General features: G+C 44.1%; 1 protein-coding gene across 2 annotated transcripts in view; it reads right to left on the bottom strand.

The window, feature by feature from the left end:
* The window catches only part of LYPD1 (LY6/PLAUR domain containing 1), a 37,554-nt gene extending 14,150 nt beyond the window's left edge, over window positions 1-23,404 (bottom strand). Inside the window, exons 1-2 of one of the 2 annotated variants that reach the window (XM_029605354.1) lie at window positions 23,177-23,404; window positions 21,857-21,994 (exon numbers count right to left, since the gene is read on the bottom strand). In XM_029605354.1, coding sequence (XP_029461214.1) covers window positions 21,857-21,994; window positions 23,177-23,225 — 187 coding nt within the window. In that variant the 5' untranslated portion in view covers window positions 23,226-23,404. Of the gene's footprint in view, window positions 1-21,856; window positions 21,995-22,101; window positions 22,226-23,176 lie in introns of those variants that run through there. The other variant, XM_029605353.1, reaches the window with a different exon arrangement.
* Window positions 23,405-24,074: the final 670 nt, after the last annotated feature.

Below are 24,074 nucleotides of genomic sequence, written 5' to 3' on the forward strand. Positions count from 1 at the left end.
CATAATAAGAAACACTGGAAGTAACACCTATTATTATACTCTAATGTGCAAACCAGATTTTATATTTGTCAGCGTTTATTCTTTTCTTTTTTTTTTAAGTTGTGAAGGGTCTGTAGCTCTAAGGTGATTCTATTGCTGTTCCACTATATGCATGCAGGGGGAGAAGGGTGTGTCAGCCAACTGAGCAATGTGACTGACTGACTGACTACTGCGTTATCGTATTAGAACACCCTCCCCCCATCCCCCGGTTCTTCAGATGTAACAGACCCCTGATAACCCAGAAGGTGCCACTGCTGCCATCATGTACCCGGTGCATCATTTCTGATCATTTTAAATCAGTATTATGACACATCAGGGGGTGCAGAAGTTCTTATGTAAAACCTCCTTTCACGAATACTTATGAAGAAAGGCTAAATAACTTAAGGCTCGATTTTAAAAGGGCCGCGCGTGTAAAAACGGGGGGGGGGGGGGGGTTATGCGCGTGCTGGGCATTGCACGCGCCGTGCGCATTTTAGAACGGGCCCGGCCATACCCAGAGTCCCCATTACACGCAGAAGTGCTGGGCCCTGCAAGAGGGGCAGGCTGGGAGGGGGGGGCGTGGTCTGAGCGGGGGCGTGCTGACAGCCGGCCGGCGTGCAGAGTTTACTTCTGCTCCTGAGGAGCGGTAAACATAAAAATTAAAAAATGGGGAAGGTTAGGGTTAGTTTAGGTTAGTTGGGGAGGAGAGGGGAAGAGGTAGGAAGGGTAGGGTTAGGGATAAGAAAGTTCCCTCCCAGGATGCTCCTTAATTGGACTGGACTGGGAGGGAACTGGGGGAGGCCCTCTTAGTCACTGCTGGTATTTCTCCAAAATCACCCCCCTCTGCGCATGGAGCAGGCCACCCGCCAGCATATGAGCGTGCGGACACGGAAAGCCGGCGTGCCGACATGCACATGTTATCAAATAGCCACGTCCATGTGCGCGGGCCAGGAACCACGCGCACATGGACACGCTCGCGGGTTGTTGTTGGTTTTTTTTTTAAACCTACGTTTTAGAGCTTACAGCTTGGAGAGGAAACAACTGGGAGGGGATCTGATGGGTGTGTATACAATCATGAGTGGTGTGGAACTGGGACGTAGGGAATGCTGCTTTATCCTTTCCGATAGTACTAGGACTGGGGGAGATTCCATGGAACTAACTGGTTGCTGACTAAAAACAAAGTTGTTTTTTTTTGCCAACACTGGAATATGTCACTGGGGGGTGGGGATGTGAAAAATGGCAGAAAACAGCCTGGAGCCTACGGGGCACCCCCACTACAGTATCAAGGACACATTCTAAGGTATCGGGAGGGGTGGTCAGGAAGGTTTGAGGGGGGTGTTTGAATGTGGAAGGGAAGGGGAATTGGATCAGTGGGCGGGTGACTTTTTTGTGAATGGGGAGGTGGGGGGTGGCCGAGACATCTCCACACCATTTATTTTTTTCTATTTTTAACTTTTTCCCTGCTCTGCCGCCTCCAGCGGTGGCAGGAGGAGCAGACCCCCTAAGGGGGAGCTATCACATACTGGGAGGGGTTGCTATTTTAGAAGATGGCAGCCCCCTGTGAAGGGGGCTGCCGTCGCACGTTCCCCCCCCCCCCCAACCAAAAAAAAAAAACCGCGGGCAAGCCACCGCTGTTTTACCACAGAGGAGTAAAAACGCCCCGGGAATGCTCCCTGTGGTATTTGTCTCCTCCTGCAATAAAATATCACGGCATAGTAAGGGGTGAATTTTTAAAGCCCGGCATGCGCCAAAGCCGGGAGATAGGCGCAGAAATCGGGCCGGCTGATTTTAAAAGGCAGTCGCGTACATGTGCATCTCCCGGTACGCGCGCACATTATTTATTTATTTAATTTTTTTTACTAAAAAAAAAAGGCAGGGCGTGGGCTGGACGTTCCAGGATATATAAATGAAACCAGCGCCTAAAAACCTAGGCACACAAACGTGCACTGGGGTCCCCTGCCATGTAACTTTACTTCTGCTAATGATGGCGTGTGAGCCCTAAAACAAAACACACTAGGCTAAGTCAGCGGTGTTTTAAGGGTAAGGCTAGACGTCCTATCCTTTACCTGGGCGAACCGAGAACAAACTGAGGAAACTGGTAATTGCGTTGGCACGCATGTCTACTAAAATCCCACTTGCGCGGCCGAGGCGGCATTTGCGCACACGTGCACACGTGCAGCCTGTTTTATACCATGTGCGCATGTTATAGAAGGGCCGTGTCCTTTGGCGCAAGCCGGCAATGTCACAAGGAAAGGCAGCTGGATTTGAACCCTAACTTCTGCGATTCCCAGCCTGCTCTCCTGGAAAACGAATGCCCAGAAGATCTTCCTTTTAGGGACACCTGAAGTTCAGAGGCTGCACACTGCTTTAGTTGCACGGTTTCGATACCAGGGTTGCAAGCAGGACATTATAAAAATGTGTTTATAAGCCACAGGAAGGGCGTTTTCAAAGGCTGAACTGGCCTTTTACAAAATTGTCAGCCCAACGTGCAGGTAAAACCTATGCCCCGGGCTGCCTGTTGCACGTAAGTTTACCCAAACTGATTGGAGGTGTTCCCAGGAGGAGAATTGGGGAGGGGTTTGCATTTAGGTGCATACTTATGGATTTTCAAAAGCGTGCAACTAAATTTTCTTGAACATTTTCTGTGCCCATAATAGCAGATGGAATTGGGTGTGGGCAAATTTGGTGGGACAATTTTCATAATGGACTTATGCATGCTCAGGTCTACTTTGAAAATTAGTGTAACCCATATATTTGCCTCCTAATTTACATGGACTTTTATAAAATTACCCCTAACTGTGGATAAGTAGCAGAACAAAACCTGAGAATGTGTTTTTACAACCCACAAAAGCTTCATCAAACCAAGTCATTTTAGCATACTATAAACTTATTTAGGCTATGAAAAAGCATGCAGGATGCTGTTTATTTAAGTGTGGAACTCCCCAGTTCATGCCCTTGGCAGCCTGTGTGGAATATCATTGAAATAATGGAAAAACACCAAGGGTTACGTCTAAGGGGGGGTCCCACAAGTGTCCAGAAGTGCATGCAATAAACTGTACATGACAAGGTATGTAGTCACACACATGTAGTGTCATGCCTTTGCTATCATGGAAACATAAGGGCAGACATAGTGACCTCAGCAGCTAAGAAAGGTGTTGATAAACCGCTATGTTCCTTCAATCCTGTCCATGTCATCATTCTTTCTACCTATAGACGTGAGTTTATGGTACCAATGCAGATGGGTCATGACGACACACCCTGTCCTGTGTTATTTCACACTCTGAGAACTTACTGCAGGCATCTAAGAAGAGATCTGCAAACTGTCTTATCGTGGCACTTTACATTAAAGGACTGTCTCCATCTCAGTGAGCTTCATTTGTATGTGAACCGTGCGCCAGAAACAATCTCACTGGATGATAATCCTAGCTCCCAGCCTATGGGCAACATATCCCATCTTCCTACAGCTCCCTCGTACAAGACCCAGAAATTGAAAAACATTAAAAGCTATTGCCCATGTCCTGTGAGAAATGAAACTCACTGGACCACATATCACAGCTTCCTTTAAAATAATACGACACTTCATCACTTTTGCATTTGGATCTGTTTCATGGTTCTCCAGTCATAAACTATTTGAAATCAGTTGATAAGGCCGTCATTTCTTCACTGTATTTAACAGACACAGAAAAGGGAATGCATAATAATAAACCCTCCACGGTTTAGCCTTATTTAATGCACTTCGTTCAGTTTATCTCCTGCTTGCCTTTTATAGAGGTGCAGGCACGTGAAAGACTGGATGCAATTTATTAATAAGAGAACATACCCTACCAGCTCTGGCGCCAGAAAACCGCTTCTGCGTGGCCGTACTGCTAGTGCTCCAAGCTTATGGCATCCAGTGAAAATTAACGGCACCCCCAGTAATTCTCGTATTCACGCACGAGTTTATTTATCAGCGGCCAAGGGATCTGTATTCTGCTCCTGTCTGGGCACTCTTACATTGTCCTAGACGGGGACCTGAAAGTTGTAAACCAGCATAGATTTCTGTCTCCATAAATAAAATCCAGACTAAAAAGTGAAGAGAAACCTTTTTTAACAGCATCCAATTGCCCTTCCTGGCCTCGACTCCTTGTAATGAGAAAGAAAAAGGATAAAGCACACGGGCAACGTGGTACTCAGGGGTCAGCGGTTTTTGCTCCCTCCTCCTTTTTTCCATTCCATTTCTCGATTCCTTTTATTTCTAAGTTTACAGAGAGCGTTAGTTTCCCGCATACGCGTAAACCCGCGCAGATCACGCGACCATTTTTTGTTTGTTTTAATAAAAAGCACCAAGCTGATTCTTCTGTTTATGAAAAGCCTGGTTTCAGGACTGCGTGAGCCGTGGTGCGTCATGGACTGAGAAGGGGCAGCGTTTGTTGTTTGGTTTTTTTTTTTCCTCCATACTACTATTTTAAGAAGCTCCTCTGCTCCGGCAGGGTCTCTCATGAGCAAGCGACTTCAGAATAGCTGTTTGGAACTCCCACCGATTTGTAGGCTCTTCGGCCCGTTTCTAATTATTTGCTCTAATTTAATGTTAATGAAAAGGCAAGCTGCGGCAGGATGATGAACTCGTGTTTTGGGAACACGTTCCTGGCTCTGCCTCGGCACTTATTGCTGCTATCCTGTCTCAGCCTGCTCTATCAGTAAATCACAGGGAGGGTAAGTTTCACAGAGCCCGCCTGCAGGTTACTCTAGGGTCCATATTCAGGAGGACGTTTAGTGGGCAAGTAATTCAGCTACAGTTAAGCTGGATAATCTGTCCTGGACATTCAGTGGGATAAACGTTCTACTAAATGTTCCAGACTTAAGTTATTGGGCTAATATTAGCCAGATAATGGCAAACAAGACCGGACATTCTTTTGAACATCCAGTCATGTTTAAAGCTTTTTGGCTAATATTAGCCACATAATTTGAGACCTAACCGGCTATATTGAAACGACTACAGCTGGTTATGTGCTGAAGATTTAAAAAAACAAACAAAAAACAAACAAACAAACCACAAAATAAAATAAATAAAAACACAGGATTGCAGGCCGAAAGGCCCCAACCAGCCCCACTTCCTGCAGGGCCGAGCCTGCCGCCTGCTCCTGACAGTGCCCTGCATTGGATGGGTTACATAAAATAGAGGCCTGGGTCGATGACGGACTCTCCCCCCTCCCGGATCTGATAGTTTTTTCGATTAAATAAACAATCATCAGGCCTCCCCCCTTCCTTCCCCACACCCCATCCCAGACCTTTTCACCTTTGATGTACCTTAAATCTCTTTTTTTTTCCTCTTCAGCCCAGATCATGGTAACCTTCCACCTTGACCCAGGCCCGATGCTTCTGGCATAGCTAAGCAATTACTTAAGTAGAAGTTAAGGGAATATGGGTAAATTGAGCTGTCTGTACTCTTGCAAGCACTGGACCCTGGTTGATTTTCAACAGGGAATTTATGCATACAAACCGGATTCTGCATGCATAAATGCTTTTGAAAAATCAACCCCAAAACGTGCTTTCCAAATCCCTTATCGCAAAATCATGGGGAAATGCTAGGGGACTGGTTTCAAAAGGTTGCTTACCAGCCTTACAGGGTGATGCAATATCGTGCGCCATGAAATAAAGCTTCTGCTTAGTTGGTTTTTTTTTTGTTTTTTTTTAGCACAAGCTCATAAAATCAATTAATGTACATGCAGAAAATTCTGCTTATCGTTCTGTGCAAAGAGTTTTTATATCACCATATTAAACTTTGGCCACAGTGCTGATGCGCATTGTAACACCCCTTCCCCCCCTCCCAATGCGTTCCGCTGCCCAGATACCTCTCCTCATACAGAAAGGCCCACCAAGGCCTGAGTCAGCAGATCCACTCTCCCCCCCCCCCCCCACAGGAAATGTCCTCCAAGGCCCAAATCAGCAGCCGCCCCCCCCTCCCTGTGTTAACATTCTCCCTGTGTGAAAGGGCCCTTTGAAGCCCAAATCAGCCACTTCTTTTCCCCGTGGCAGCATTCCTATCTTGGGTCAAAAGGCCACGGAAGGACTTCCGATTGCCACGTTTTTTGCTCTTCCTTCAGTGGTGAAGCACAAAAGGGCCTTTTAACGTCAAGCAGGCAGGAGGGCTTTGTTCTCTCTCCTGCCCGTGAAGAAAAAAAAACAAAAAAAACAACAAACCCAGATATCTCTTAGATGCTCTAAAAGGGATTTTCAATTGCTTTGCTGCCTTTTGAGGTCATTGGTTAAGTGTCTGAGCAAAATGCATATTAACAGGCCGATGCAATGACTGTACATGAAAAAGTAGGCCCTAATGATCGAGCACCCGCTTCCCTAATGCGCGCCCATTCACCTCCCCCGAGCGCGCGATGCAGTAATGAGCTGCAGTGCTAAAAAGGAAGCGCCGGGGGAAATTGTGCGTCCTTAGCACCTCCTTGGCGTCGGGCGCCCAGGAGAAGCGGCTGTGCGCGGGGGTTAGGAAAACAGATGCTCACTTTTACCAGCGTCCGTTTTCATAATTTGTGCACAGCCACAGTTCAGAAAATGGAATCTCGTTAATTGAGCGTCCGTCTTTCTAACCTGACCCGCCGGCAAGACTTTTTTTTTCATGTTGCTGTTTTCTGTAGTTAGTTCCTCCGACTTAATATTGCGACATTATTAAGTCGGAGGAACCACAGAAAAAGCAGTATTTTCAGATTTCCTGCTCGGGGCTTGGGGCGCCTCAACGCCAGATGGCGTTAATTTTTGAGGGTTAAAATGTGCACGTCCGGCGCGCTGTTATTTTTTACATCGTGGGTACCAGCTAATAGCCTCATCAACATGGCATTTACATGGGACGAGTGCTGTTAGCTACACGCTGCTTTGGATGCGCGTTTTGGACACACACTGATCCCCTTATTGCGTCAGGGGTCATGGGCGCAATCATTATTGTTATCTATAAAATTTAACATCTGAAAAAGGATCCGTAAGATGCAGCACTTTTGCTGGACACTGTCCATATTTTGATACACCTGGAGTATGACCAGTGCGGACAGAACGCCCTGTTATAATTTCAGGGCAAAAACGACAATGGCAAAAGGGGCATGTGTGCTAAAAAGCATTCTAAAAGTCAAGCGTGCCTGACTTTTGCATGCTGAAAAGGACCAGATTACAGGAGCCTTTTGAGTGCATGGGTTCCCCATATCCTAAGTTATATGGGCCAATTAGTCTAGAGCAGCGCTTCCCAACCGGTGTGTGTCGCGTCTCCCGGTGTCCCACTGCCCGTTGCACATCCCTTCTCCCTTTTTTCCCAGCCCCCGCGGGCCAATTGGAAGCCTCCTTTCTTCCTATCCCCATTGCCCGATGGGAAGCCTCCTTCATTCTGCCTGCCCCCGCGCAGGCCAGTCGGAAACCTCTTCCCTTCTACCTACCAGTGGGAGTAGGAAGAAGGGAGGAAGCCTTTGATTGGCCGGTAGGGCAGGCATCGCCTAGCCCAGGGGTTTGATGGGAGAAATAGCTGTTTCGGACGCTGACGAAGCAAGGCCGCCACATCTCATGGCGGCAAAGAGGAAACCAGACGCCGACCAAGGCCACCACGGGAGCCCATTCCCGTGGTGGCGCAAAAAGAAGGCCTGCCGGAGTAAAGCCGCGGCGGAACTGGAGCCCAACCCTGCAGTGAAGAAATAATACTTTTTTGGTGAGAGCTGGTGTGTGTGGGTGTGAATGGGTGCTTGGGTGAGAGCTGGTGTGTGTAGGTGTGAATGGAAGTCTGGGAGCGAGAGCATTTGTGTGTGATTGAGAGCTTGTTTAAAAGACAGCATGAGTGTGCTTGAGAGACTTGGTCAGGGAGGTGATGTGTTTCTCTGTGAGAGAGAGACTGGTCAGGAAAACGAGAGAGACCATGACTGGTCGTGGGGTCTAATTGGAGGTGGGAGTAGGAGAGTTGCTGGAGAGGGTAAGTAAAGGTGGCTTTTTAAATTTATTTTTCTTGATTGACTGCCATTTTAATTACTGGGTTTTATGCAATGTCTGCTGTTTTGAAATATTTTATTGATATTTGGACGTTTTAATAATTTTTTATGAGTTTTTAATTGTTGGATATTATTCTGTTCAGCAGCTGTTTTGTAACATTTTTACTATAGCTTTACAATTATTTCTGTGTAGGGCTCTACAGCAGCTTGGCTTATTCTGTTTTCCCAATAGGAAATGTATTAGTGTTTAGGACCTGGTTTAATAGTTGTATTTCTTAGATAGGGTTGTTACTGTTTGAGTGTGTTCCTTAATGCAGGTGTAACTTTGTGCAGGATAGTTTGTGTGCATTATTGCAGATCCTGGGACTGTGTTAGGTGCTATATTTCTCTTTCCATTTCTCCAGGTTCACACTGCATGCAGTGTGAACCTGGAGAAATGGAAAGAGAAATATTCCAGTTTCCATTCCAGTTTCTGCCTCCATATCTATAATTTGTGGTTTTTCTGTACTTGGTGAAGGGTGTGTGACCGAGGTGAGGTATTTTACTAGCATGTAGGCATTTGTATCAATCGTATTTGTTGTGTTTTCTCAATAGGATATGCATTAGTGGTAAATTACTGTCTTTTCATAAGGAAGGCCATTGTACCTAGTAGTAAAGGGAGTTTGTTTTGCTTTTACTGAGATGTCATCAGAACCAGAATATCTTTTTTGTATGGTGAGTTGTACAGGGTAATGCCCTAGATCTGCTCTGCACTCATTGCTGGGGGTTGAGGGGATTCCTGTGCATGCAGAGTGCATGTTTACATTTAGCCCCGTGATGGTCACATGTTCGGTGTGTCACGCATGGGAGAACCATCTGTCAAGTGTGTCCCGGCCAAAAAAAGGTTGAGAACCACTGGTCTAGAGGGACTCTCACCCTGGACCATGGGACACCTTTGCCTTCTTCCCCTTCAACCACAGAGCAACTCCTCCAGCCTGATCCTCTTCACAGCACCTCCCATTTGTACCTCCCTCAATCTGGTTCCTTTTTACAGTAGCTTCCTCTATCCCCCCCTGCATGACCCTCTTTTAAAAGGTCAACACCCCCCTGCCCTCCCCAGGCCTTTCTGCCTACCTCCAGGGCCATTAGAAGGGGAGGGCCTGCCAGAAAGGGCAGGAAGCTAGAGGCACTCCTCCCATTAGCAAAGGGTACAGAGGGGCCCCCATGGACCCTGAGAGAGGAAGATTACTGGAAAAGGGGATCAAGCCAATGTACTGACCCTGGCGCTTTGTCAGTCACTGGATAGACCAGGGGAGCCAAAATCCAGTCCTCAAGCGCCACAAACAGGTCTGGTTTTTCAGGATATCCACAATAACTATGCATGAGGTAATTTGTATACATTGAAGGCAGTGCATGCAAAGTTCTTACATGCATGCATATTGAGGATACCCTGAAATCCAGGCCTGTTTTTGGCTCTTGAGGACTGGGGTTGGTCACCCCTGGGATAGACTTTCAATGAAGACGACTCGTAGGTCTCCAAGTATTAAAGGTGCTTTTTGATTAGCACACATGGTGACTGCATTTACTGTGTGCGCGTTAAACATGGCATTTGCAAAACCCTTAACATGGAGCACAAAAAGGCACCATTTACCTTATGTGGAGGTTCATTAAAACTCAGTGCACCCACATATGCCGAACAGTTAAACAGCATTATTAATTTCAAAACGTTAATCATTACTATGCTATTTACCAAGCCTGAACTTGCATGCCGTCTTGGCTTGTGAAATTTAATCCTGTTCTGGGGGCTGCAGTTAAGCCTGCATGGCCCCTCTGAGCACTTTTCACTGCAAGATTCTACTTTGTGACTACCTAAATGCCACAGGAACCCACTGAAGAAAGGACATTGTGCCATGGGATAAGCAAGCAAAAAACTCTACTAGTTGACGCCAGTACGACCTCAGTTTGATTCAAGAGCCTCTGAGAGGGTCAGGGGGCCCTTTCATGATCAATACACCTGTGAAAGGTACATTTCAGAAAGATGAAGGGGCACAGAGAGATGACTTTAAAAAGACATGCCACGATATAAATCATTCTTCTTAAGTTTTTCATTATTCACCAAAATTATATTGCATTTTTGCTTAGTACTGTATGTATCTGCAAGACAAAAGCAGCCTGAAAAGAATGTGCTGGAAACCGGCTGGTACACCGTGGAAAATTACTGAGATATGTGAAACTGTGCCAAAAGCCGGTGCCAACATTCCACCTCGCTTGGAGGCTCGTCTTACACGTTGAAAAATAAGGAATCTGCATATAGCCACTAAGAGAAATTGTTTCCATATAGCAACCAGTTAAATAAATGTTTTGCTAACCGACTAACTTAGGGGCCGATGCAATAAATTTTGCGGAAAGTGGGCGCTGACTTTTCAGCGCCCGCAAGGGGGAGGGGCCCCATGCAATATGCAAATTATGGGGTTGTGACCCCCCGCGGCGGCTGCTGGTAAACTCGGCGTCTGTTTTCATTACTGGCAGACGGCTGGTTATGAGTCGGTCTTCATAACTCGGCAGTCTGCCGAGGTATTCTTTTTTTTTTTTTTTTTTATTGAAGTACAGAAAAGAAGTTTTTTCTGCTTTTCTGTACTTCTTCTATGTGTGCTCAGCTATTAATGCCTGCTCCAGGCAGGCGTTAATATCTGACAGATAAATGTGCGTCTGAGACGCACATTCATTTTTTTGAATGAGTAACAGCCTCATTCACAAGCATTTGCAAGTGATGAGCGCTCTCTCATTCACTCCGTGTTGGACGCGCGTTAAATAGGCGCTAATCCCCCTATTGCATTAGGGGGTGGATTAGCGCCTATTTAACCCGCGTCTTGACAGTGGGTTAAACAGTGCGCTCGTGTGAGCGCACTGTATTGCATCGGCCCCTTAGTCATCTTTGTTCTCTCTCCTTAAGATATTATCTTATTTGCTGTTCTGAATAAAATAATTTTTCTCCTCAAGCTGCTGGTTCTAAGTGTTTATTTCAGCCCATAACAAGCCACTTAAAATTAAAAAAAAAAAAAAGACTGTAGAATTCTGACTATGGGACTCTGTTTTGTTCACCATAAACTCTCTCTTTTAGCCACCAGTCGAGATTTAAGATTGTATGAAATATGGTCAGAGATAAATGTATAACTTGCTTTCCCCCCACTTTACTAGGGGGGAAAAATCCTGCATCTTTCCTTATACAGAAGAAACTAGAATCTAGAACGTTCCTTGACTGGGACCAACTCAAGTCTCCTGCCTCTCCCTGGCTTCCTCTTCTCTTCAGCTCTGAATAACAAACTTTTCCTGCTCCCCCTCACTTTACTTCTTATGAAGAAACGTCCACTGTGTTATGGGGGGAATCTAGCGAGGCAGAGCTGTACCTATTTTGTTCTTAAAAATGTTATTTGACTTTGTCAGTAATGTGACAGGGACTTGCATGTGGGGAGAGCAACTTTCAAAGCAATCTATGCAAGTAAAAAGCATTTGACCAGTGTTAATCAGCTGTCTGAAAGGTCTACTTTTAGCCACCTTAAGAGGAAGCATTAGCATGGGTGCATTGCATTTTCAACTATAAAAATGTTATCTTCAAATGAAAGAAGTACTCACAGAAAAAGCAGGAGCAAACGTCTGGAGGTACTCTGTACTTGTGATAAATTTCAAAGCAAAAAATACACACATACTTTCTCCTCAAAAAGTAGTGCAAATTCATAGGTAAAAATACCCATGATCTCTCTCCAAGTTCTGAAATTGCCCTCAAAAAGGTACTTCCAGGGCACATATATACATATACGGGCCAATTTTAAAAACCCGGCATGTGAAACTGGGAGGTATGTCAGGCCTCACGCGTGCGCAGGGATTTGTAAAAGGTCCTCGGCCACGCACATATCTCCTGGTACGCGAAGAACTGGATTAGAAGAAAGGGGCGGGGCATTGGTGGGCCGGGACAGCGCCATTAGGTACTGTCCCGCTGAAGCATGCGCCGGCAGCCAGCTGGCCCGCACAACCTGCTACTGCTCCGGAGAGCAGCTAAGTATTAAAACAAAAAAATATGAAGTTAGAGGGGTCGAGGCAGATAGGAGAAGAGAGAGGCAGGTTAGCTAGGGGGATTAGGAAGTTCCCGCCCAGTCTGCTCCTTTATTGGGGCAGACTGGGAGGGAACTGAGTAAAGGGCCTATTGTGTCACCGCACGCATCTTATAAAATCCTCCCCCCCCCCCCCCCACTTATGCGCACAAGTTGTCAATCGGGCGCGCGCATGTGTACGCGGGTAGCGGATTTTTATAACATGCACACGTTGATGCGTGCATGTTATAAAATAGACGCGCCCATGTGCGCATACCGGGAACATGGACACCCATGCGTGGGTTTTAAAATTTTACCTTATAATGTAGAAGTTCTTTCAAGACAACACTGCAGTGTCCAGTGCTCTGAGTCCTGGTCCTGTAACGTGTTTGTCGTTTCCTTGCTTTTTAGGGGTGTGGGGTTTGCCCTGTTGCCCCCCCCAGTTAAGAACAAGAAAGGGAAGAATTGTGGCTTACACTGCAGCCACATCTTCCCTGGTGGTGACCAGTCCTATGGACTCTTTTATGGTGGCTTTTGTTTCAGCAGGGGGCCAGCCCTTGGATGTTGTAGAGGGGAAGCAATTCCCCTACCTGACCCAGAGTTGAGTTCGTCTTTGAACCCTATTAGAAACACATTCTCCAGATCCAGCGGTCGCTCAGTGATCCAGGCCGCAACCAGAACTGTCGCATACTGATGGTGTTGGTGGCACTGGTGCAGGGAGCATAGCTGTAGAACACAACTCAACACCGGCATCCAGAACAAACAATGGTGGTTTGGAGGAACTAGGAATCTGGAAGATTGCTTCAGAAGCACAGGAGAAGTGGCTGGTTTGCAGGTTTGTACCTCAGAAGTGGTTTGTACCCACTTCTGAGGTTGAATAATATCAAGGAATTTATTTTTTGCAAAAGCCCTTGGTCTTCATGCTGGAATCCATTTGGGAAGCTATTGAGGGTCTTGGAAGAGTTGCTATATCTAATTAGCTATGGTGGTCAGGTATAATGCTAGGTTTGAAAATTTGGAAGTCTTTAAAGAAGTAATGGAACAACGTTTAACGACTCTTACAGTTAAGACTGATCAACTTACTGCAGTCCAACAATTTTTGCAAAAAGATGCTGTTCGGCTTTCAGCTAAATTAGAGAATATTGAAACTTCTTTAAAAGACAGAGGAACCTATGCTTCATAAACTTTCTTAGGCTGCCCAAGTTATCGGCTAAAGAAATGCTCCAAAGATTATATGGTTGAAGTCCTCAAAGACCCTGTGCAACCTTTTCTGATAATATCATGGGTCTTTTAAAGATCTCCAACTGTTTGGGAGAATCGGTGGTATCAGAAGATAACTCCAAAAATGAGGTTAAATCCAAATTATCTGATGATTTGTTGGTTAAAAGCTGCAACTTTTATAGCTACCTTATGAGATCCCGATAGAGACTGGCTATTTAAGCTTTTCTTTAGCCAATGTAAGGTAAATTCCCTAGTTTAAACTTAGCGGTTTTCCTGTTTCCAAGATAACTCAGAAAAGGCTTAGGCAATTCTTGTTAAAGAGACCAAGAGTTTTGCAAATAGGAACCCAATTTTTTTCTTACATTTCATGTAAGTGTTTTATTAAAAATATAAAGATGTTTCCTATATTTTTGACCCTATACAGCCAACACTGTTCCTAAGTGATAAGTATGTTCAACAGGGTATGACTGAATCCCTTCTCTATATCATCTTCCTAATGTTCTGTATTATTTATAATAGATGCTGCATTGCCTTTATTTCAATTAGAGAAATCCTTGCCTTGCCCCCTCAAACAGTGGACTGTGATTTGTTTACATTGCACTTTTTTGCCTGTGATTATTTTCTTGTTTTTTTTCGATAAAACGTAAGATTTTCTTCTCGTTTGTTGGAAGTGTTCATTTTTTAAATTATGAATAAAGAAATATCATAAGCAAAATGTCTGGACACTATAAGAGCAGAAGTGACTGTAGTTGTGAACCATGACAGGAAATGATTCTACCATCACCCAAAGAAGTTAAAAGTAGCCCAATGGTTACAGCAACGGGCAGAGAAGCTGGAAGCTAGGGTTCACGTTCTAATCTTGGGCAAGTCATTTTACCTCAGGTACTCAGAAAGATTTATACACTTAAAAACTGGGTTTTACACATGTAAATATATGCCATTGAATTGTCCATAGGATATTCAAGTGTTCGTGCACTTTACATGCATAAATGGTATTTTAAAATAGTAATGTTACATTTACACATATAACCCTTTTTAACATTTTCTCCTAAGAGCGTAAGCTCTCTGGCCAAGGGATTTATTCTACCTGAATACTTATCACTTTTGTACAGCATTGCAAATGACCAGTAGAGCTATAAAACTGATAAATATTATTATTAACTTATTTGTGGAAAGTGCATGCATTGTTAAGAAGTTGAAAATTGTAGGACTATGATTAGGGAGAGGTGGATTAGCTATTCTTAGGGTCACAGTCAACTCCAAATACCAACCCGTATCAGACTTGGAGCAAGCTCTAGTTCTCTAAGAATATGACTCAGCTCTTCTCGGAACATCAAGGTCAAAATCTGAATGTCAATGTCAATCATTCACACTGAAACAAAAGCATCAAAAGCTTGATGTGAGTCAACCTGAGGGGGCTTGAATTATATCTGAATCAGAAATGAGAGAGGTTTGGTTATTCTTAGCCACTCTTAATTCTGGTAGGATTAAGATCCTAGTTTATTCTTACTCAAGATTTCCTATCTCCAGTGACTGTAACTTCAAATCTTCTCTACCTAAAGTTTTTCACACTGTATTTTTAACCGCAAGTTCTAAACTGTCATACTGCATGGCCACTTACGCCTAAGATGCAACCGTGATTACATTTCACATATGGCACATACACACCATATAACAGTTGACAAATTGCTGGAAAACAGAGAACTGAAGATACAGGAGTCCCTTGTGGTAATTTTGTTGTGTGTTTGACAGTTGCTTGGTTTTAATTTTTAATATTACTACCCTTAACATAAAGCAGCAGTTACTACTAGGCAGACTGGATGGACCATTTGGACTTTTTCTGCCATCAGTGCTATATTAGGATACTGAATAAACATGTGATAAACAGGAGTACGGAGTTGGTCCAAAGGGTGGCTACTAAAATGGCCAGTGGTCTTCATTCTAAAGCATATGGGAATAGACTCAAAGACCTAAACATGCATACCCTGGAGGAAATATGATAGACAAATTTAAATCTCTTAAAGGCTTCCATGCACAGGAGGTGATTCTCTTTCAACAGAAAGGAGGCTCTAAAATGAAGAGTCAAGGGACGAAGGCGAAAGGTGTCGATTCAGGAATAATCTTAGGAAATATTTCTTTACAGTGAGGGTAGTGGGTACATGAACGGCCTCCCAACAGACATGGTGAAGGCAAAAACAGTATGTGAATTCACAAAAGGATGGGATAAATTCAGGGGATCTCTGAGGGCGTGATGGGAATTGGAAAGCTAAATCAGTTGGGAGGTTGGGCAGACTAGATAGGTCACAGAGTCTTTTTTTTGCCATCATGTTTTTGTGTTTCTCTTTCTACGGAGATATACGCACATAACCTGTTCAGAAAACATTGAAAGCATTTTTGGTGTTTGTACTATAATATACCAAAAGGTCTCAAGCTATTAAAGCATCTATACTTTCCAAAAACCATTAAAATAAAAACTAAAACTTGCAGAGAGAGCAGCTAAGGAAACCACTGACTCTTACAGCACAAACCAAGATATCACTTTATGGCTTCTGTGGGGAGCTGTAAAAGTGCATTGACTCAAATGTATTTTATTTTTGTATTATTGAAACTTAAAAGTGGCAGTAGACAAGGGGCTGATTTATAAAGCCGCAGTAAAATCTGACCATTAATGCACTCTAATGGGCCGATTATGATGCATCTATTAATCTAAATGGAGCCGATTTGCTTACAACACAGGTAAACATGCAACAACGTGTTAACACCCTTTTGTAAATAGGCTCCTCAGATAGTAAGCATTAGTAGAGCGAAGAAAGGAAATATTAAAGACCAGATGTGCTGAAGGAGAGCAGGAAGGAAAGATGAAAGTTAGGCAGACAACATGAAGAAAAAGCAAGCACTCATAAAAAAAAAAGAGCAAATCATCAAATGTGTTTTCTACTAAGAAAGAGGCTCTTTCCAAGGTTATTTCTGTTTAGAAACAAAAAACAGATGTCTGTCTTTCTAACAATGTAACCATCCACCTGGCTTTGCAGAACAAATCGCACAATTACCTAGTCAAAATGTAAAATACTTAGCATTTAAAATGCTAAGAATTGCTGCTACCAACTTCAGAGTAAAACAGATGCACACCAGTGAATGTTAACCTACAGGTAACTTCCGCTAGGAAGCCTCAAAATAAATCTCTTTCCCCGGGGAATAGATTAAGTGACACAAATTGAAACAAAATGCACCAAATTACTTCATTTCATCTGTGATTTTTTTTTTCCCCAGATGAGCAGCTGGAAGAGCCTATACACTTGCTTATTAAATGCAGGCAAAGCTGCTCGATAACGAGATCTCTGTGTTTTCCTCTCCAAAAGGCCAGATGTACTAAAAGGGACTTCACCCATTTTCTACCTATGGGGAAAGGGCTTAGTACATCAGGACCCGGACACCGGTTTCCCAGAGAAAAGGGGGGCAGCCTCTCCATCTCTGATCAATGAAATCCTAGTAAAGTCATGCTATGCCAGCTCACTGAGTGAAAATATTAACTACCCTTTTAATGAATTGTTGCTCGGTAGATTAACGTTATGGAGCGTGATGATTGAAAAATAATCATCTCAATTAAATGAGACCTGCCATTATCAGCTGTTTAATCAGATGGGGGAGGGGAGAAAAAAAAATTCATTCCCTCATGGATGCACCCGTTTCGTTTTCATACAAGCCAAGTTCTGTAGCATTCCGTCTCCCATAAAATATTTTCCCTCTAAAAGAGAGGAGAGAATTTTGGTCTAATCTGCAAAGTTTGATGCATGGGGTTAAATGCTGTTCATCTTGAATGCCCTGTTGAAATAGTAAACACAAAAGTTGTCAGAAACCCCTATGAATTTTGCTGCAAAATTCCGTCTTCCCAAACACTTAGCACCCAAAATTTTAAGATCTGAAAAGCCACCAACATTCAGATCCTTGCCCAAAGTTAAAAAGGCACAAAAAAAAAAAAAAAGGGTTGAGTTGGCACAAAAGGGTTGAGTTGCATATTTGTGAGTGGCAGCCCCGGCTACTGTCCATTCACGCATCTGTCACAGACATCCAGAATTATCTTTCAAAATATACCAAAAAAGAAAGGAAAAAAGTCTCTTACATTCACTCGCCCTGTTCTTGGGCCAGAAAGAGCTGCACGTTCTGACCGGAAACGTCTACGTTTCAAGCTTGTGCTGATGCAATCCCTTTTTGTGTTTGATCTACACTCGTGTTTTTCAATTTAAAAGGGAGGTTCGCCCAAAGACATCTTCCCAACCACCATTTTTTTTTTCTCTTTGCTGTAAAACAGTATGAATTTATAGAAGTGCTACCTTTTCACGCACACAGCTCTAGAGCCCCTGGACAGCTACAAATCAAGCAAGAAAGCATTACTGGGCTTTAAATACCCTTCAGCAGTATTCCCCCCCCCGGCTGATCATGCGAATGTCCCAAAGGACTGCAGCATCATGAAGCATTTTTGCATATTTCCATACTTAAAAAATACGAAAAGAAAAAAAAAACAAACTACACTCTCTCTAGTTTGGAAGGCATGTACTGTTCCTTCACTCTTTCCAGCTGAATGCTGCACTGAGCATTAGGGATTTTTTTTTTTTTTTTTTTTTATTTCCAAGCTTAGAGCAACCTGTCTGTAATAGGCTGCAAATAAACCAGGCAGCAGCGACTTCAGTGCATTAGCCTAGATCGAACTTTTGCTTTGCTTCGTCATAACTGAACACAAGTGGTTCGCCTCGAACCTACTCAGCCTTAAGTAGGCTTTTTACGGTTCCTAATGAAAAGAGGTCTTATTGTTACCGCTCGTGTTTGTATCAGCCTTGAGAAGGCTCAGGATTGAAATGAAATTGAAATTACACATGGCAGGGAAGCGTCATTCTTCAACTTAATGAGCGCTAACAAATACATAGGCAAGCAGCAGTCACTCCTTACTCACACTGACGAGTGTAATGTGCACGTACTACAGCGTGTAAATCAGTGGAGCCCTTTATTGCAAAAACAGACAAACAGATTAATGCATGCTGCAAAGGATGGGTGAATAGATCGATTAGGTTACTGATTCAGACCATGAACTTTATCTCAATATACAGCATTTAACTTTTAAATAAGGCTTAAGAGAACCTGTCACATTTTGCTCACTGGCAGAGCTATATTTTACTAGGACAGAAATTGGTTGGTCTATAAAAATGAAATTATACCCCTTTCACTGTGTCTAGTCAAGAGGAAAAACTCTAATTACAAGATTGCACTGTCACACAAATGCAAATTCACATTCTTTATACAGTTAAAAAGAAAAATCAAAACTCAAGAGTCTATTATGAGATGAAAATCAATATCAGGAATACTTTTCAGCTTCAAAAGTGATAAACACACTTGAGACAAGCCTGGCTGTAGAAATGATTATTAAATAGAAATGGAAATCATTTAATGCATCTGTCACAATGAAGTGTGAACCTTAAATGCATTCAATTGTCAATTAATATAAGCAATAATAAGATCAACCGAACCCTGCACTTCTTTATTATAAATCATGTGGCTTTTTAAACTCATAAACTAAGAAAGAAAATTAGAGGTAAGTATTTAGAAAGGGGAAATTTAATTTTAACTTGGCATGCTCACAGGTTTGAACCAGTTTGAAATGAAATGTCCCACAGCCTGAATGCTCTTATTAACTGACTTTACAGTTAGCAGGATACATTCAGATGCATTCAAAATGCCAGTGAATTGAATGAAAATGTTCTCCCACTGCATGACTGGCACCACTGCAATCTCTCTGGAAAGGAAAGGGTAATGTCATTTAAAATACAGATCAGCGCAGCCACTAGAGCTCAACAGAGTGCATGATTCTAGAAATCCTAATGACCAAGATGGCTTTCCTGCTTCCAAATTTGCTAGGTTCTCTTTGCTTCATTGGTGATGGCGATTATGATCACAGCACTCAAGTTTTTATGCAGCTTAATTATTTACCATCTAATTATAATATGATATTACTCAGTTGCTGGGCTCAACACATAGTTATACCTGCAGTAAGTAGCTAATCTCAAGCAGTTTGTAAAGTCCAGCAGTTGACACCTTTATCTATATCCAAAACCTCTGCCGATTTACATATCTATATCAATGTTATTATTTAACTGTATCTAATCACCTTATCATTACTATTGAAATCTTTTCGTTATCCAAATATACTGATAAACCATACCGCAATAACCTTGAAGGGTATTCTTTTCTGCTTAATATTCATCTGAAAATAATTTACAGCTGATTTTTGACTGAATACTTTTCATTTAACTTGTAATATTTCTCAAACTCATAACAAAAAAAACTATTAGATAGTATAATTTAGTAAGTCACTGCGGATATTTTTAACCCTCCACCGCCAACCTTAAGAGGAATGATTATTTTTAAAATGTTTTGCCCTAAAATCTTCATAATAAAATTCACTAACTTATAAGAGGGAAAAAAAAGGCATTTTCACTTTTCAAAGTTTTATCAGTCCATTTAGAAGTCTCCCAACGGAGGTGTTTGAGACAAAAACAGAACTGGAATTCAAGAATGCATGGGAGAAACACATCGAATCCTCAGAACTGGAAAAGCTAGAGATCCAGCAAAATCTATGGTATCGCAACAAAAAGAGAAAAATGGACAAACTAGGTCCTGTGGTCATTATCTGCCATCATATCTGTGTTTATGTACATCGCATAAAAAATATGAGAATAGTAAGAAATGAACTTTGCCAGTTGTTTGCGTTCTTGCACCTGAGCTGGTTTATAGTGAAAACAGTGCAAGCATGGGGTTTTTTTTTGGGTTTTTTTTGGGAGGGGGGGGGGGGGAGAATGAGAGAAGTGAAAGAGTCAGCTCCTTCTGCTCCTTTGAACTTCTAGCTCAACTGGAGCTGGCCCCAAGTGGGCTTTCATTCACAACTACATGGGAATGTTTCATTTTTCAGCCCTTCTCCTTCTGGTTTAATCATCTTATTGGGAATCCTCAGCCCAATGGCCACAAAGCCCAGGTCACCCCAGAACCTGCCCAGTAGGTGGCAATGCTGAGCAATGGCTGGAACACCCTCCCCCTGCAGGTTGGAAACACAGCCTCCCTAGCATCTGAATTTAGTATGGAGAAAACCAAAGATATTGGAGAACTGGAAATAAAACCGGGAAGATTTTCCACCCTAACTTGTAACATTTTTTGTATTTTAGATTCTGATGGCTCTCTTTTCATTATGGGTGTAATTTGTTTAAAGAAAATTTCAATAAAAGAAAAATAAAAAAATACTGCAAACTCCCATCAACTCTGGTTTATGCTGAAATAATCCCAGTTATGATTATCTTCATACAAGAGGCTCCTATGCTTACCACACGAGTCAAAACTATTTATTAAGGAGGAGCTAGGCGGCTAGCTACTGCAACTAAGTTTATTACACTGCTTTCTTTTCCATTTTAGATCTGAATACTTGCCTTTCCAAACCAGAGCTCAAGGAAAGTTACATTTCAGGTGCACTAGGTAGCTTCCTACACTGGAGGGCTTGCAATCTAAAAGGGTCATTTGCTAAGCATTTCCCCCCATAGACACAGATTGGGAGAAAAGGGCTTAATAAATCAGGCCCTTCACTTTCCACTGAATCGGAGGAGCTGGAAAGTGAAGTGACTTACCCAGGGTCACAAGGAGCTTCAGTAGGAAAAGCTGGTTTTGATCCCTGGCTTCCTCCACCATAATGTTAATTTCACTGATGCTGTTGTCCATCAGAAGTTATTAAGAAAAATAATTCCATGTCTGGGTGAAACTTAACCCTTTGTTTAAGGCATAGGATGGAGCCATCGGGAAGAAGAGTACCCCGGGGCACCCCATCAGCTTTCTGACTGCCAGGGTTTCTGGGTAAAACCCCAGAAATGGGAAGGAGAGGAAACTGACTTAGATCACCACAGTTAATCAAGGCATAGATGCCATTAAGTGACTAATTATCATTCCTAATTGCACTATAGCTGTAAGAACAAATCCCCGGGCAGTCTGTATTATGTACATCTAGAATTCTAGATGCTCTGCTCCCTTTTGTTGAGCGGCTGTTAAAAAAAAAAAATTGACAGAAATGTGGCTCTGTGCCCACTTGTTCAGAAAAAGAGAACGCCTCTGACAGCTGGAGAATTACTGACCCCCCTCCTCCAATCCCGAAACACGCCAGGAGAAAATCTAGGCATTTGCCAGTTTCTTGCGGGGAAGGAAGAGGTCTCTTAGTGCGACTTCACATCAGTAGCGACATTTCAGTATCTGTAGGACTGACTGCAAGAATATGTTAACCAGTTGCTGCTAGTGAGCTCCAGTCCCTTAAATCTAATTTGGGAATCGGAATGATTATGGATGCAATGTGGTGGCCAATTTTGCTTTGGGGCTGTAGCATGCAACGGCAGCCTTACTGGGTAGCTGCTGGGAGGGGAAAAAAAAAAAAAAAAAAGCAAAGAACTAAAGTAAAGGCATGATATTGCAATGCTCTCTCTCTCTCTGGTCATTTCTGCAGCCAAATAATCTGAAAGCAACGGAAGGGAAGGAGCGACAAGCAACAGACAGACGACACCCCTGGAGTCATTCAGTCCTTACCATAACTTTTTTCAATTACTTCTTTCTGACACATGTCCTGAACATTCACTGTGCAGTTCACAATAAACTCAGGGGATGAGCAGTCGTTATTCAGCAGGAATTCTTCACACTGGTAGCACTGTATTTGGAGTCCAAAGCCTGGAACAAAAAGAATGGTGTCCTCGGATTTCCATGAACAAACATCCTACAGAATTTGGGCTTATTAATTGAGTTTAGTGGGGTTTATAATCTCTTTATCGCATTACCTCTGGAAGCTCTTTCTCTTAAGCTTTTTCTAATGCATGAATGAAATTTAAACACACACACTCTATATACATACATGCGAACACACATACTACTTCTGATCATCTACGGATCCTTGCTCGTCTCACACTCTTCCTTCTGCAGCTAAAACTAAATTAAAAAAAAAAAAAAGGGATGGGTGGATTTGACTTCTCGCAGGCTCAGGCACTGAATCCCACTCCTCTCAGCCCCTAATGAGTTGCCAAATGCAATCAGGTCGATCATTTCCGGAGAAACCCCCCACCCAACTCGTCCCTGGAAGAGCAAGAGAAGGCACGGACCGCCGGTGGTGCTCGGGAGGAAGGGCCAGAAAGCAGCACCAGCTGGCGAGCAGAGCGACCCCTGCTCCGGAGGCGAGGCAGACTGCAGGGAGAGCCATTCCAGTAATGAGTTAAACAAGCCGTGGAGCAATACAGCGCCTATCCATGTGCTCCTCCGCTGAGCCAACGGAGTCTGCTCAACTACTAATTACAAATGATTTAATTACTGTTTTAGCATGCACAATTACATCTGTACGGCGTACTCCAGTTTTCTCTTTATCATGCAAACTAGAGTTCTTCTAATGGAGGTACATCGCGTCGCCACTCCGCCGTCTGCTAAAGCAAGCGGAAGTCTTACCGGCGGCTTCTCCGGTCGCCCAAGCTAGGGAGTTACACCAAGAGTTGATTTTTTAATTATTATTATTATTATTATTTTAATCCTGCCATTTTCACCACCTTACACTCCTGCGCTTAAGCCGATCCCCTCCGAGGCGCTGCCGTTACGCATGGGTGGAAGGATAAAAGCCAACTTTGCAGAGCTGTGAAAGCAGATCCTTCCAGTTCCGGGCGAAGGACGAGGATGCCCGTCCTCGTGCCTGTCCCGGAGCGCGCGGGGAGAGCCACCGCCAGTCCCGGGTTCTTTTAAGTGAAAGGGGATGCCAGAGGAGCGCGCTTTGTAGTAGTATTTTTATTTTATTTTATTTTTTGCCACAGTCCCCCTTCCTAAGACGCAGCGCGGCGGAGCGGATCTTTGCTTTTCTTTCTTTTTTTTTTTTACCTGTCGCCCAGAAAAATCCCCAGAAAGTAGCGCAGACCAGGAGCCGCATCCTCCCGCTGCCGCCGGGGCCGCCTGAAGCATGGGAAGGGGGGCGCGGAGGTCCCGGGCTCCTGCCGAAAGCCCCCCCTCCCGGGGCGGCCGCTGCCCCCGCCGCCCTTCCCTTTGCCTGGCGTGCCGGCTCCGCGCGAAGCTGCCCGAGAATGAGACCCAAAGCAGGGAAGATTCAAAGGAAAAACCAGCGCCCCCCCCCCCCCCCCGCGACAGCACGTGATCGCCGGCGAGAGGAATCTCCCGGGAGGGAGGGGGCGAGTCTGCTTCAGCCCTTCCTGATCCCGGGCGAGGAAAGGGGGGAGTGGGGGGTCTTGGAGTGAAGTTTACAAAAAGATGCTGACGAGGATAGAGGGCGAAACAGCAGAAGGGGAGACACCAAAAAAAAAATAATAAGCCAGGCAGTCGCCCACCGGTGCCCCCGCTCGCTGCATCTGCAAGTAGGGCACTGGGGGAGGCGGGGGTTTCTTTGGTCGCCCCCAACCTGCCCCTGCCAGGCAGGATCGGGGGCTGCTGGATGCCAGTGTGGGGCTTGGCGGAGTGCGCCGGGCGCTGCGAGTTTTAGAGAAGAGGAAAGGCGCGTTCTCCGATAGAGCGAGGGGGCGCTGCACCGCCGGGTTAGGCGGGGAAGGTGCCACGTGCTGACAGCGGACAGGACCGACTTTTCCTGGGGTACCCCCGCCTGTCAGTCACGGCCTGCGATTCCCCCCAGCATTGCAGAGGATGACATTTTAATTGACGCGTGCTTTGAGGAGGACGTTAATTAGCGCGTAGTCGTAAATACAGGCTCAAGAGGAAGCGGCATGCGCGTGTGCAGATTTTTAAACTGCAGGAGCTGGCGCACTAGCGC

Source organism: Rhinatrema bivittatum, chromosome 6, assembly GCF_901001135.1.
Source record: "Rhinatrema bivittatum chromosome 6, aRhiBiv1.1, whole genome shotgun sequence".
Lineage (NCBI taxonomy): Eukaryota > Metazoa > Chordata > Amphibia > Gymnophiona > Rhinatrematidae > Rhinatrema > Rhinatrema bivittatum.